Genomic DNA, 14,831 nt, shown 5'->3' on the forward strand with positions numbered 1-14,831 from the left:
ACAGTTGTATCTCAAAGATCATACAGAGCTTCTCATTTGTGTCTGGGTTTGTGGTCCCAGGGCTGTTGTATCTGCATACAGACTGGTGTGCCCAAAAGATTATCTGGTAGGTTTAAAAAAAGGCTTCTAAAATCATGTCCTAATTTATGACAGCAAAGATCTGTGGGAAATTACTACAGCCTTAAATGCAGTGTAATCTGATAATTCACGTGGCTTTTATCTCATTTTAGAGTTCAGATTCATGTCCTTGTGACAGATACCACAATCTTAAATACAGTTACATTGGAAAGGAGGGAAGGGTAATGCTGCTGATGCAAGCCCTATTTCAAATTTCTTGACAAGTCACATAAACCCAGAGTCCAAACCCTCAAAAATTCGTGGTCCAGTTCTTTTGAATGAATATGCTCTTAGTTGTATCCAACAATATTTAACAGCGAGCAGGAGGAGCATGGGAGGGAGGAGTGGAAAAGGGAAATCTGATCCATAAAAAAAGAAACCTTGGGTTTTCTGGAGTTCTCCTGGCTGCGGCTGCCATCTGGTGGTGTGTCAATCACGGTGAAGTGCATGGCTTCAGTGGCTGCTCAAGCTCTTCCGAGAATGAACTGCGTCTGGGTACAGGGACAGGATGAACAGGACAGTCCCATCCCTCCAGGGGACAGCAGAGGAGAAAGATCTGCCTCAGCAAGTTGAGGAAGGGCTCCTAGTAAATTAGGAGTCAGGTAGGTGGGGTAGCATCACTTTGAATTAACTGCTTTACATGGTTGTTAAGTGTGGTCTTAAAACATAAACCTAAATATTCCACTGAATTAAAAGGAGGTAGGGTTCTGTTCATAGTTGCATTTTGGGATTCTTCTCCTTTCACTTAAATGGGTTTATGGAAGGCTCGATTCCTAACTAAAGTAACACTGGTGTAGGGAGAATTATCTCAGTGTGAAAACCATTACTGCAATTGTGCAAACCAAGAGTAAGCACAACACACAATCTATAAATTCAAGAGTCATCAACACAGGCTTTGCTCTTCTGGAACAGGATGTACAAACACCAATTTTAAAAATCACATATTCTTAGCTTGCATTGTGGTAGGAAATGCTTTTGCTCTGCTGTGGGATATCTAAACCATCCTCTACAAACAGGCAAGAGTTCGTAGCTCTTTGACAGTGGCGTAATGTGCTCTCACCTGAGTTTGCTTGTTTTGGACGTTGCACGTGGCTTTGAAGCGTTTCTTGTGTGCCCTGGTAAAGTAGCAGGAAGACACTGAGAAGAGAGGACATTTCAGAAGCTCCCGATGATCTTTGAGATGCTGTGGATCTTTGCACAAAGACTGTATAAACCCATGAGTGATGTGACAGACCACATGGGCTGTCACTTTTGGTGCAGGACAAGCAGTAATCCACAGATCAAATGGCTGGTGTTGTCTGGGTCATCTGGCTGACGCTGGCTCTGCCAGAGACTTCTGAGTGTCACATCACTGACAATATCCTAATGTCTGAAGTTTGTGCAAACAAAGCAACTCATGCCAGATGCTGTAGATCCAAAACCAATGTCCTGTTGGAAAGTTTCCTGTCAGCTCTTTAGCAGCAGGATCAGGGTTGTCAATCATTTACTTTATTGACAGGTAATGACCAGGGCTGAACTAGCAGCTGATTTTGAAACAATGGGAAGAAGCCCAGGAAAAGAAAGATATCTCACTTACTTGAATTCCTTCATATTGAGGTAACAAGTTGACGTTTTCTATCTAGTCAGAATGTCTAATGCACATGTAGGCATTAGATTATGCAGAACTAACACTATAGCTTTGGGTCACAAGATATAAATTATGAGGAATAGTCTGTATTCCATAGGGGAGCAAGGAGAGGCCAGGGGAGGGATTTTCTGCAGGGCTACAGATCACAATTCCTAAAGTTCGACCTCTGAGGTTGGAGATGATTAATGCAGCACAATTGGAAGGTGTTGGAATATCCACTCTGAAGAAACTACTGCAGGTGCAGACACAATCCCATTTATCTAAAGGCATAAGAGTTTATGTTCTATGTACACCAGAGACCCAGAAAGTGTTCAACTCAGAGAAAGTCTGAGGCCCACAAATCCAGATTATTGGGACCCAGCATCATGAACGTTAAGAAACCAAACACATCTGAAACTGCTGCTGCTAAAGCATAATTTATTTCAAATGTCTTCTCCCACCTCAACTGTTTTTCAGCCACTGATTTACAAATAAATGAGTTTTAAAACATGATGCAGAACTTGTTATACAAAAGGCAAAAAACTGGTACAGTAGACACACTTCTAGAAATAATCAATTACATCAGTTACAGCAATAAAGTTAGAGAGAAATGATCAAAAAAGTTTCTAACCTTGTCAATGGGAATTTAAAAAGTACAATAATGTAGGTCTAGCTTTTTGACAAGGCCTTTATATAGCAGGCTGTTCTCATTTATGGCAATCATTTGGCAATAGATACAACTTCAAACTAAGTATTTTCTGCAAAATCTGCAAAAATCAACTGATATAAAAGACTGAAATTTATAATCAGAGATCTGTTGAAACGTCAAGACAGAGAACACCATTTTCCAAAATAAAAATAGTGGGAAAGCAGTACAAAAAATCACGTCTTCCAAAACATTGCTCTGTCTTGACTGGGTCACCAACGTAGGAACTTTCTGTAGGAAACTTTAGACATGGAGAAATCAGTCTAAAAACCGATCTCAATTTTAAAGTGCATCAGTTATCTGAACAGTACAGATACTTACAACAATCCTAAATACAAAAATTCAAAGAACCAGTTCAATTTTTTAAGTATGTCTTAGATTTATAAACCCTTTAGGTTTAGACATGGATCTTCTTTTCTGCCCATACAGTTTGTAACACAATGGAAACACGATCCTGGATGGCCACTGCTTTCATAACTTACACAAAATGATGTGAAAAATCAATTATGGGTTTATTTTTCTGCCAGCTGAGTTACTGAGAACTCTTTACCAGATCTTAATGATTCTTTAGTCTTTGAAACACACTCACCCATGGAGAAACTCAAGCAAAATTACCAGAAATTATAACTGAATAAGATAAAGGACACAGTATGAGCTGACTGCAATGGTCAAATGGAAATCACAGTTGATCTTAATTTAGGGTAAGTCCATTTGCTGATAGGTGTGCTCAGTGCCTATTTCTGGGAGATGCACAGTAACTATCATTTTTGCAACCCTCATGAATTTGCAAGTATACTGGCCACATAAGAGGCTAAAAGAGACCGTTTTTGTTTATGTACCATGAGAAAGGTAAAATGATGACTACAAAAAAAAAAAGAAAACAAAAAAAAGACAGCTAAATAGCAAAGGCTTTAAATTAAAGCTGAAAGTAACCAAAAAAAAGTTTGGAAATGTGTGAGCTAATCTCTATAAAACCTGTAACAAGGTAAGAAAAGAGATACACTGATGACACTGAAGAAAGCAACAGACGGGAGACAGGCTGCATAAACAGTAATGCCTTCATCTTTCTGGGTTCAGGATTAGATGTGATGATGCAGTGCTAAGACAGAATTTTTTGTCACTTGTGGAACTAGAGACTTGTATTTATCTAGACATCAAAAAGCCTCTTACTATGTCTTACAGTGTAGCATAAAAGCTGAAAATATTAATTGTGTATATTTTATTACTTTTATGGATCTTTATGCAATTGTGATGTTAAATAAAATACTAAACAGTAAAAACTTATTTAGAATGTTGGTCCAGTCTCAAAACACTACTTAGCTAGCAGTCACACAACTATTGAAAGACTACCATCTATTTTTTTAATCAGCTTCAAGGTGTAAAAAAAACCATCACATGGGATTGAGACAACATTATAGAATTACATTTAAGGTGCAGTTTTGGTATTCAGTTAGTTGCATCATCCCTTTGCAGAGGAATTATTTGAAGTGCTTTGGCTATTCTTTCTCCTATAGCTCGACTACTTGCTGCAATTATTCTTCGAGACATCAGATCAAATGGGCCACCTGGAAATCAAAGCAAGCAGAGTAACTACCTTTTATCTGGTGAAAATATAAAGTAGGTAAGAAAATGAGCACTGAAAATATAAAGTTTAAATGACACATTACTCTTTAAGCCCCAAGATAAAGCTGCATTTAATATAGTGGGTATCTCATGTAAGCTACATTAAAATTCTCTTTGGTGTATGCTTACTGTTTTTTCCACTTTTCCAGGTGCTCAGAGAAAGGAGTAAAAGCTGACTTGTAGCTTAAGAACATACAATTGACTCTCTTCATCAATTAACTGGATTGGATTTCTGTTTAGTAGAGAGAACTTGGAAAGGGGATAGAAAAACCTCCTTGTCTTTTAATTTCAGATGTGTTTTTCTCCCAATTAGCTACTTAAAGGATGGAAGACTGTCATGCATGCCTGTGTATTTACCTGATACATCCAGCAGTACTCCACCTGCTTCAGTAACAACGATTCCAGCCCCTGCCATATCCCAGCAGTGAATTCCCATTTCATAATAGGCATCAGCTCCACCCGTTGCCACAAGGCACATGTTCACAGCTGCTGTACCAACAGCTCTAATCCTAAAGGAGACATAGTTGTTTTTTCAGTTGAGTAGAGTTTGTAAGAAAGTCACAGTGTCTGTGTAGACTGCACAAAGAACACAGAAGCATCACACATAAAAGGAACTGAGCTAGAGAAAATCCAGTGGAATGCTGCAGTGAAACAAAACAAAACATTGAGAACAAAGTTTTCCTTAAGAAGCTTGAGGAGCTCCACAAAACACAGATTTCCAGAAATTATATTTATGAATTCTATTAAACAATTTTGTCTTAGAGTGAGAACATATCTTAAAAAATAACTTAACCTAAAGCATATTACAGGAAGTATCTACCCATGCAACCATAGAACAGATGTTCTATGATTTTTCAGTACAAAAAGTAGAGCATACAGTGCTCTCAGTGTTGAAAAAAGAAGTTACTTCAGTTTCTCTGGTGATGTTCAGTAAGCATTGCTGACTGGGAAAAAACCTGACAGTAGTAACCACAAAAAATAAATCTCACAGGGTAAATTTGGTCTGGTTAACTTTATCAAAATCCTCATGTTATGAATTCCAGATTCTTTCAGAACTGTTGATGCACTTACTTAGCAAGTATGACTTTTACAAATAATTGCATTTGTTTCCATTATCAGTAAAATGTACATTAAATTGTAACTGAAAGCAGCAAGATTACTGCAAAAGATTATCTATTAAAAAAATTACAAAAAGAATACTTTTTATAAATAAAATAACACAGCTGAACTGACATGTATTCCCTACTGTCAATTTAGTATATATTCTTTCATGACATTAGAAGACTTTCAAAGTAAAAAAAAATAAATCTACCTTTAAAATGTCAAAACAAGCATCCTGAGAATCTTCGCATAAAACTACAAACCCTTTTAGATGAGAAACATGAGTGGGGTTGAGGATCTGAAATCACTTTTAGACATAAAATGGTTTGCAGAAATGTAGGCTTTGGCTTATATGGAGAAGAATAAAGGGAATGTAACAAAATAAGAACATTCTATGGGCAATTTCAACTGCTTGGACAAGCAAAAAAAAAAATAGTATGGTGTTGAAAGAGCACTGGAAGATCTACTTTTGTCTTCTGATATGTATTTTTTAAAACCCAACAATTTTCATTGCTATGGGGAAAGGAAACTAGGAAATGTAATACACCTTCTGTCCATCCGGTTTTACTCTCTGTACTTCTGAAAAAAAAACAACCCAAAAGGCACAAAATTGTATTGACAAAGCAAAACATACTGAGTTTCTCTGCAGAAGCTACTGGACAAAAATATTTAAATAATATTTCATATTTTAAGATGTCAAATATAATGCAACCACTTCCTCCTAAAAATGATCATGTCTACATATTTACAGTATTAACACTATCAGTAAATATAAAACCCAGGAAGTATCTTACCCATGAATAGGAATACTGAGAAGTCTTTCCATGTTAGACAGGATTATCTTTATAGTCTCTGGATCACGATTTGATCCCAATTCTGTTACTAAGAGGGATTTTGTAATGTCTGGAAAAGAAACAAACCCTCACTTTTTTAACAGCACAGCTTATATAATAACAGCAATCAGCAGAGTTTACTTCATTGCTTTCTTACAAGGCTGAAAAAAAATGAGATATTTTAACGTAAGTATTACATAGAATGTATAATGATCTGTTCTTAAAATGGCAGGAAAAAATACAGTGAACAAAACTGGTTCAATTTTACATATATATTAAACAATGTTATTAGTAACACTTTTATTTCTGTAAAAATTAGAACAGAACTTAGATCTATAAAGGTCCCACTTGAAGTGTAGATTTTGTTTTACATAGGGTAGTGAGTATACAAGAGTGATACTAATTTAAACCACTACTTCACACCTGGAATAACTTGAATTGTTTGGTAGATTTGTTAGAGACTCTAATGAAAAATCACAGATATAGTACAGACATACAAGGTCTGTAAGGTTAAAAGCAAATTTAAAAAAAACCCACAACATACAGACACATAGGCAATAAAAACTTCAGTTGCTGAGTCCTGATATTGCAGAGCACACAGGCATATTATATGCATGAAAGAGAACATAAAAGCTATTTCTTTGAAACTGAACAATAAATGGCAAAAAAACCCCATCTGTTCTTGCAAAAAGAAAACTAGGAACCAAGAAACAGGAATATAGCCAGATCTAAAACTGCTCATGACTCATTTGCAAAATAAAAGTAATTATTAGAAAGAAGCTACTGAGTTCAGCTTACCTTCTTGGCCTGATACTTGCAGTTTCTGACCATTGCAAAATGCACCTTTTCCTTTTCTGGCAGTATACATCTTGTCTTCTACACAACTATACACAATACCAAACTCTATCTGAAAGAAAAAGTAAAGACGCCTTGAGGCTTTTTCCCCCCTTTCTACCTGATTACTGAAAAAATACAGGTATCAGTTATAATTAGCAACAAGGAATTAATTTGGTTTTGACTGATTAGATATTAAATAATAAAAAGTATACCTTTTTGTTTACAACAAAGCCAATTGAAACTGCCACAAATGGAAACCTACAAAACAAAACATTTCACTAATTTATAGTGAGACACTATGCTTCTTTCATTACCATGCTTATTCATAATTTAAACAATGTGAAGTTAAATGTATATTTGAAAAAGAAAATTGGACTATACAGAAAATATTAATTTTCTGGAACTTGTCTGATTTCCTATGAAAACAGACCATATAACACTCAATTACTATCTAAGAATACAATTTTTCCACCCACTGACACTAAGCCTGGTACATCTTAGGACTGTCATCCCTGTTACAGCTGTTATTAGATAGGGACTGACAGTTTATAGCCCAAGAATACAAGCAAGCCTCTATGCTACTAACCCTTCTCAGAAGGAACAAGCTGGGCAAAATGGTCTCATGAAAAGCATCAAATTCTCTTCTCCCTCACTTCCACCTTATGTGTCACATACAGTAGGAACAGGAAGTCAGTGTTACACTGAAAATGCCCTCTACACTCTGGTGCAAAATGTCACTGGAAAAATCACTAATGATATTTTCCTTTCTTTCACGGTAGCAGCTCCTAGATGTCAGTTCATTTGAAATTTCTTAGAAATCAGCACTTGGAGCTGTTACTGTTTCTTGCCAAAGCTTCTCTGAGGGTGCTAATTCCAAGTCCTGTTGCTTCACTATTTAAATCTGCCCATCCATCTTTGGCACTCATGCCAAAGGCTGATGGCTCCTATTACACAGTACAGGTTACAGAGTGAGACTACTGTAATACCTACAGAAATACTAAAATGATTACAAAAACTGCCCAATAGCTCTTAATAAATGCTGTAACCATTGACAAGTTCATAGTATTGCTTTAAAAGACATTTGTAAATGAAAAAAAAAACACCTTACTTCCATGGAACTGAGCAAATAAGGTAATCCATTGAAACTGCTAACATAAAAAAAAATGAAAGATGGACCTGTGTACAAAGTTGGTAGTTCCATCAATAGGGTCAATAATCCATGTGGGGTTATCAGTCAAAATGCTGCCCTGTCCAGCTGCAACAGATTCTTCTCCAATGAAGCTGGAGTAGTAAACACATTTAAAAGATAAAAAAGAATTGCTTAAAATGTCTGAATTACAACACTGTTCTTGAAGTAAAAATCCTTAAAATAAGACACAGGTTTTTGTGACAGTAGTCAAATGTAAAAAGCTGAGAAATACACAAGTTATCTACAAAGCACTAACCCATCTGACCATCAACATTTATGATGGCAGAGGTAAGCACAGTTTGTGGGGAAATTTATGTTTTAACATCCATTACTGGAATTAAGCATTCAGAACATGAAGATTTTCATATTTTTTTTCCTTTAGAAGCATCATCAAATTTTGGTCTGAATACCTGTAGCTGAGTTCCAACTTCCAGTTCATTTTTCTATAAACCACTTCTTTTTAGTTTATGTTGCAACCAAAGACAGCATTTGTGGTCATATGCATTTGATCAGACCACTGTGGTAACTGTTATATTTGTAGTGTGATTTCAACACTAATATGTCAGAAAGTTGTTGCTCTCAAAACTGTTTAGTTTTACAGGCATAACAAAAATAGTAACATGGTCAGGGGATGAAGCCCAAACCAGAGCTGCTTCTGAAGAAGACAGCAGAGTGCACGCTCAACCAGAACACTAAACTTAGGGAATACAAAAGGCACAGTGCCACAGGAATCCAAATTTCACATGTTTTGCTGCTCATGAAAATATTTGTTCTGAACAACAAAATTATCTGATTGAGTGTAAGTGGGTGGAACTCTGTCTTTTGCACGGTTTTGAGTTGATAAAGATTACTCAGCCCATGAAAAGCATTCGTCAAGCACATGCTTTCCTCCACAAACATGCAGAATGAGAAAAACTGCTGAAAGTAAATAAGCTCCCTTTAATATTGACCAGGAGTTTTATGATTAACTATGGAAATGACAATGACTGCTAAGAAAGAAACAGCATGTTTCCAAAGAACAGCAGATCTTCACAAACAGAAGAGAGACAGAGAAAGGTTATTTAGGTAAATGGTTAGGTTATTTCAGGTAAACTTATTAGAAAGAGAAATTCAACACCAGTATGTCTAACATTGTATCAATTATCTAATATGAAATGAAGCTAAAAATATTCTAAAACATTTATCAGTGTCATGGAAAAGTGTTATTTCAAGGTCATTCCAAAAACCTGTACACTTAAACTAACATGGTTAGGTTACTGACATTTTGCATTCCCTCAGATGTTTCTTGTGCATGTTTATTAAGTCTTACATATACAACTACAATAAGAAAACATCCAAGAAAATGTAAGGAAAAATTAGCTAACCTACTTTTAGTTAACTGTATTAAATTTCAGTCATTTTGTCAAAATGGGAAAGCCCCTTGTGAGTAAAAGTAGGCAAAATACAGATAATTCACTCTTCCAGAGATAACAACCTTATCTGGGGAAGGAGGACAGGGGAAGATTTTTAAAAAAAAATATCAGTTTTTTAAATGACTGAGTTTCAGCTATGCAGAAAGAATTCTTTTAAGGATGTCTGATATGAAAGATTTGCCAGAGGCACACTCAGTTCCATGCGACTCTTCCAGCACAGCCAGTAAAGGGATCCTACAAGAAATTTGCGTTCTGGGGCTTCCAAGTATCTTGGGCAACCTTTGATTCTCCCAACACAAATAACAAAGAAGCTACTTACAGGTGACTCAAATTGAAGTTAATTTCAGCATAAGTCTTGAACAAGGCTAAATTTATGTCAGTAGACCCTGGGGATACCTTGATTCATTACTACAGCCCTGGGTAAAATTTCAACTCACTAGTACTCTAAAATACTCAATATACTGAGGATAAGGTAGAGTTCTACAACTTTCCAGCATGTCAATTTGAACCAAGCAAAACCATAAACCTTCCATTTTTTTCTTCCAGTCACCTCATCTATCAAAAGTGTACTGATATAAAGCCTTACCTGTGAGAAGGATATTTTTCTTTTATCAAAGAAATAATGAAGTTTTCTACTTTTTGATCAGTTTCTGTTACTAGATCTACTGGTGAGCTTTTAGTCATAACAGATATTTCTTCTTTGAGTGCTCCACGGATTATCTGTTAACACAAGAAAAAAATCTTTAGTCATTAACAGCATGGAAAATACTAGTTTTACCCAAAAGTTGAGCATCTTTTTACTATAATTTTCTATACTGCACATCCATAACACAAACACAAGCAGTGACAAAACCTAGATTTAACTGTAGGATCTGATGCTTACCCTTGCATCTACCTCCAGACCCCTATTCAGCACAAACTTTTATGTGGCCACTGATACATGAAACTGAGCTCTGTTTCATTAGGGTAAGTTTTAGGTTTATAAATGTAAATACCAGAGTTGAATGAAGAACTGAAGACTGAACTTAAGTCAGCTATTTTTAGCCAGAGAATGCATTTATGACCTTAAAACCATCAGAATCAGCTTAAACAAGAACCCATGCCTCCCAGCTGACAAAATTAGTTTACTATAACTTAGAAAGATTTTCTGAGGGAAGACTTTAATGAGGTTGTTGCAGAGACAATGTTCTGCAGATTCTGCAGCTCCAAGGAACAGAATTACTACATGTGCCATCTCGTCTAGCTACAACATTCAAATGTGCCAAGAAGAACCACCAAGAACTGAACGTTTGGTAATCATGCATGCTGAGGCTCTGCCAAGATATGCTCTTTCCTGTTTTAAGCCACCTCAGATCACAAATGGGTGAAGTTCTGCCACTGCAAGGGATGCTTATTTATAGAAGTAAAGCAGCATTCATAAAGAGAACATGATATGGTATCTTGTGCCAACAAGAAGCTACCGTATAAAGTTGACTGAGGTGTTTGAAAGAAAGGCTGCTTATAGCCTTCAGGTAAAATAATAAGATAGACAGGTCCAGTTTAAGGGAAAAAAAAACAACTGAGAATTTTCTTTTTTTTTTAAAACAAAATTTAAGGACCAAAAGATATTCTTTAGTCTTTAATCAGACTCCGGTCCAAAGAAGAGCAAAGTTCTTTTGTTAAACTGACCAAGCTGTAAACATGAAAGACACTACAATCTTGAACTTGAACACCACTGAATAATTCTGCTAATTTATGTTTTTGACAAAATACTCCTCAGAAGACTATCCAACATTAGCATATATGTAGTTTTGAATGAGCTGTAGACTAAGTAATATTATTTAATAAATAGTTTACACTTACCTCACCAGCTTTCCTTGCTAAAGTAACTGCATAATCCATACATTCTTGCCAAGGATCTGCCATCTTTTCTTAGATATACAGCCTACCAAAAGGATCGATTAACAGAAAAATTATTATAGCTATTATTTTAGATATTCTAATTATGTATTCCCTCTGCATTGTATTCTCCTTGCTAGGAAACTGAAGCCTGTCCCATCCCTTACCCTGAAAAAATAACTTTAAAAGTATTAAAAGTTCAGTCTAATATACCAGATTTTTTTCCCCCCTCACATTTTGTGGCTATCATAAAAGCATAACACAAAAACATTCACAAGCACAGAGCCTCAGACTTGAAAGATACATGCATATACAAAATTCTACATTAGGAAACTTGACCTCAATGTACATAAAGGCTCTGAAAAACAAATAGTGTGGTTATGCACAAACATACTCTCAAATACAGCTCAGGGCCTTTTTTCTTAAAATACTACATTTTTCACTGTAATTTATTGGAGCAGATTGCTGACATACAGCACAGTCTATTTTTAAGTATGGTTTAAAAGACTTCGAATATCTTAAATTAGAAGATTGGAATTTCAAACAAATCTGTCCTTCTTGTGTTTAAGACTTCTGTGCTTAGTTCTAGGGGTTTATTCCAGACACATATATGAAATGGTTTTAATTCTACATGAGAAATTTACAAAATCCCACACTCATTTAAGAGTGCCTTCTATTTTGGCAAGTATTATGAAGCAATACAGGCTACCTTGTATTCTATATGCACTTCTACTTGCATGAGCAGGGGAATTGCAAATCAGCATATCATCCATTATTTCTCCTACACCCCCAACAGACCACACATTCATTCAATGATTCAAGAGTATTCTGGATTTTGACAGTCTGTTTCATTTCACAGAACCTAGCTTTTACAGAAGCCTTCTGGGCACTTAAGTACTTAGTCTTTAAGTGATCACCTGGGTAACGGTTTCATAACACTTGCAGAGTCACGAAGATGAGATAAATGATCATTTTAAAAAAAATTAGAACTGAAACAATATTAAAAAACTGTGCCATTAACATGACCCACAAGTTCCCAGTCCAATCACCCTGATCTGGTCTTTCTCTTGGTCTGAAACAGGTGCAGATGGAAAGAAAAGCTACACAAAATGCAAAGGGTATGATGCCTCCATTATGCTGATAATGTTCTTTACTGATCATAGCATTTCAACACAGAAATAACTTATCAGGACGCAAAACAGGGTACAATAGCACTAAAGTTACTACTCTGATGTTCATAAACGATTGGTAAGTGTTAGCGGGGCCTAAATTACACGGATATCCAGCACAGCAGAGGAAAAAAAAACATTTACATTAAAAACGTCACTAAAACAGTAACTCCAGAACACGCCTTCTCCTTAAGTCCGAACGCCTATACTGACTGGAAGAAGCGTATTTTTTTTCCCAGCTTAGTTTTGTACTCTCGGCATGCCCTGTGACGAGCTTGCCTCGCTAACAGAGCACAGACGTCTGGACCCCGGGCTGAAAGGACCGAAGGGCGGCCCGGCACTGCCCGGCCCGGGGAAGAGCAGCTCCCGCAACGCCGAGCGGCTGGGAGGCTGCGCCCGGCCCCGGCCCTCGGGGCAGAAGCGCATCCCCCTCAGGAACCCCGAAATGGCGGCCGGGGAAGGAAGACAAGACTCACCGGCTGCCGCGATGCCCCGCTGTCACCTCCACCCTTCCCCGGTGCCCGCTGAGGACGGCAGCCGCGCCAGTGCGCAGGCGAAGCGCTGAACCCGCCTCCTCCTGCGCGCTGCCTCATGGAGGCGGAGCGGGGCGGGGCCGCGTGTGGTTGGGTGTGGTTGGGCGGCGTGTGGTTGGGTTGCTGCGCCGTTAACTTCAGAGTTCGGATGTTGAAATTGGTCTCTAATATCTGATTGCTTGTAATTAATTGGACGTGGAAAGAAGAAGATGCTGAAAATGTTCTCCCGCGGAGCACGCGATTGGCGTTTACTTGGGCTTGGGGCGGCCGAAGGAGCCACTCCTGAACACGGGAGTGCGTTGTTCAAACGTGAAGAAAATAGAGTGAAGGGCCGTATAAAAAGGACAAGAACGTACATGTAACCGTCCCTTCAGATTAAAACGGCATTTAATCAATTCAGTTTACGGTGTATTTGGGTTTTTTTTCCCCAGAACCATCAGCACAGCGTCCTTTTCCCCTCACTAGCTCCTACTGCTGACAGTTCTGCCAAGGAGGATAATCCCAAATCAGAGACAACTGATACCTTTATGCTGTAAACACGTTTTCCAGAAAAAAGCAAAAAACCCCTGGCTTTCAGACAAATTTTTGAGAAAAATTCGCAGTTGCAACGATGCATTTGCAAGATCACTATAATCAAAGTCATACAGAAGGAAAAAACTTTCTTTTGTATTTCCATTTTCTATGGCTTTTTGTCCTTTTTTGTCAAGTAAAGATAAACCACTTAGGTGTTGTGTTCACAAATTGGAACTGATGTTATTTACTCTCAGATGTAAAATGGTGATGTACTGTAAACAGGACAAGGGTTGTAATTTCCACTAGGACTTTAAATGATCATCAGTGATCTGCAACAAAGGAAGCAGCCTTATCCCTCACTGCCAGTCCAGCCCACGCCTAGGCACTTGCTCAAGGCCAAACAGGGGTAGTTTTGTCCTTCCCACACCAGTGAAGATACAAATTCCATTCCCAGCAGTTTTGCTGGGTGGCACAAACCACTGCACCTTCTCACATGACTTCCTTCCCATTTGGTAAACAAGTATAGTAACTTAAGACTATTTTTTTAGGTACTGGCATTCATTAAAGAATTGCAGCAGTGATAAGGTGTGTTTTTATTAATTATTTTCCAAGTTCTCCATTACAAGGTTATACTAAAAACATACAGCCATTTGAAAGAGGCACTTTGGCTCTGATTCAGTTTTTGCTGAAGCAAGCTGCCAGACAGGCCTCAGTACAAGTTAACACTGGACTGCACTGGTATGGCTTCTTTGACATTGTTAAGAGTATACTTAACATAGCAAGTACTTTACAGCCTGTTTAAGGGGATCAGAAATTCTGTATTGTTCCTAAAATCTGCAGAAGTAAAACAAAAAAGAAATGCCTGATATTATCTCCTCATAGGTATTATAATTAATAAAAGGCAAACTGTAATTTCCACTCCAGCTGAAAGGAATTTGTATTTCATGGAAGAGGCTACTACAAGGAGAACTGAGCTGCAGGGAGGTATATTTTTATGTGGAACCTCATCAGCAAGATGAACAGAAGTGACCTATTGATAAAAAAGGCTTCTAACTAGGCTGATCACATGCCAGGACACACAAAGGAAACTGATGAAAAGCATGAGATCAGAGCCTGCTTTCTTAATGTGATGAATTATTATTTCTTCTTTCTACATTGCCCAGCTGATGTTAAAGGTCACATATCCAAGCAAAATTCAGCTCTGAATGTTAATACAACCCTTCCTAAACGGTGTTGAACACTGCAAGTATATGCCAGCCAATTTTGTAGCAGCATTTGAACTGGAATGAGGCCATAAGCTGCTATCAAGAGCAT

General features: G+C 37.4%; 1 protein-coding gene across 2 annotated transcripts; it reads right to left on the reverse strand.

The window, feature by feature from the left end:
- Nucleotides 1-2,141: 2,141 nt before the first annotated feature.
- IMPA1 (inositol monophosphatase 1) lies at nt 2,142-13,078 on the reverse strand. Of its 2 annotated transcripts, none has more exons than XM_008493522.2 (9): nt 12,948-13,078; nt 11,267-11,348; nt 10,011-10,144; nt 8,000-8,104; nt 7,036-7,081; nt 6,785-6,893; nt 5,948-6,056; nt 4,410-4,561; nt 2,142-3,994 (listed from the first exon to the last, which is right to left on the reverse strand). In XM_008493522.2, the coding sequence occupies exons 2-9, from the start codon at nt 11,327-11,329 to the stop codon at nt 3,876-3,878; spliced, it is 837 nt and encodes a 278-aa protein (XP_008491744.1). In that variant the 5' UTR covers nt 11,330-11,348; nt 12,948-13,078; the 3' UTR covers nt 2,142-3,875. The 2 variants fall into 2 exon arrangements, with proteins under 2 accessions (XP_008491744.1, XP_030301456.1); XM_030445596.1 differs by lacking the exon at nt 12,948-13,078 and adding an exon at nt 12,616-12,841.
- Nucleotides 13,079-14,831: the final 1,753 nt, after the last annotated feature.

This window comes from Calypte anna, chromosome 2 (assembly GCF_003957555.1).
Source record: "Calypte anna isolate BGI_N300 chromosome 2, bCalAnn1_v1.p, whole genome shotgun sequence".
In the NCBI taxonomy this organism is placed as follows: Eukaryota; Metazoa; Chordata; class Aves; order Apodiformes; family Trochilidae; genus Calypte; species Calypte anna.

What these genes read in the sequence shown, in the direction of transcription:
- IMPA1 (XM_008493522.2), bottom strand. Translation starts at nt 11,329, where the DNA reads ATGGCAGATCCTTGGCAAGAATGTATGGATTATGCAGTTACTTTAGCA. An exon ending in ACTACCAACTTTGTACACAG is followed by an intron (nt 7,082 to 7,999) that starts GTCCATCTTTCA and finishes TTTGTTTTGTAG; the next exon opens with GTTTCCATTTGTGGCAGTTT. An exon ending in GCTTTGTTGTAAACAAAAAG is followed by an intron (nt 6,894 to 7,035) that starts GTATACTTTTTA and finishes TTTTTCTTTCAG; the next exon opens with ATAGAGTTTGGTATTGTGTA.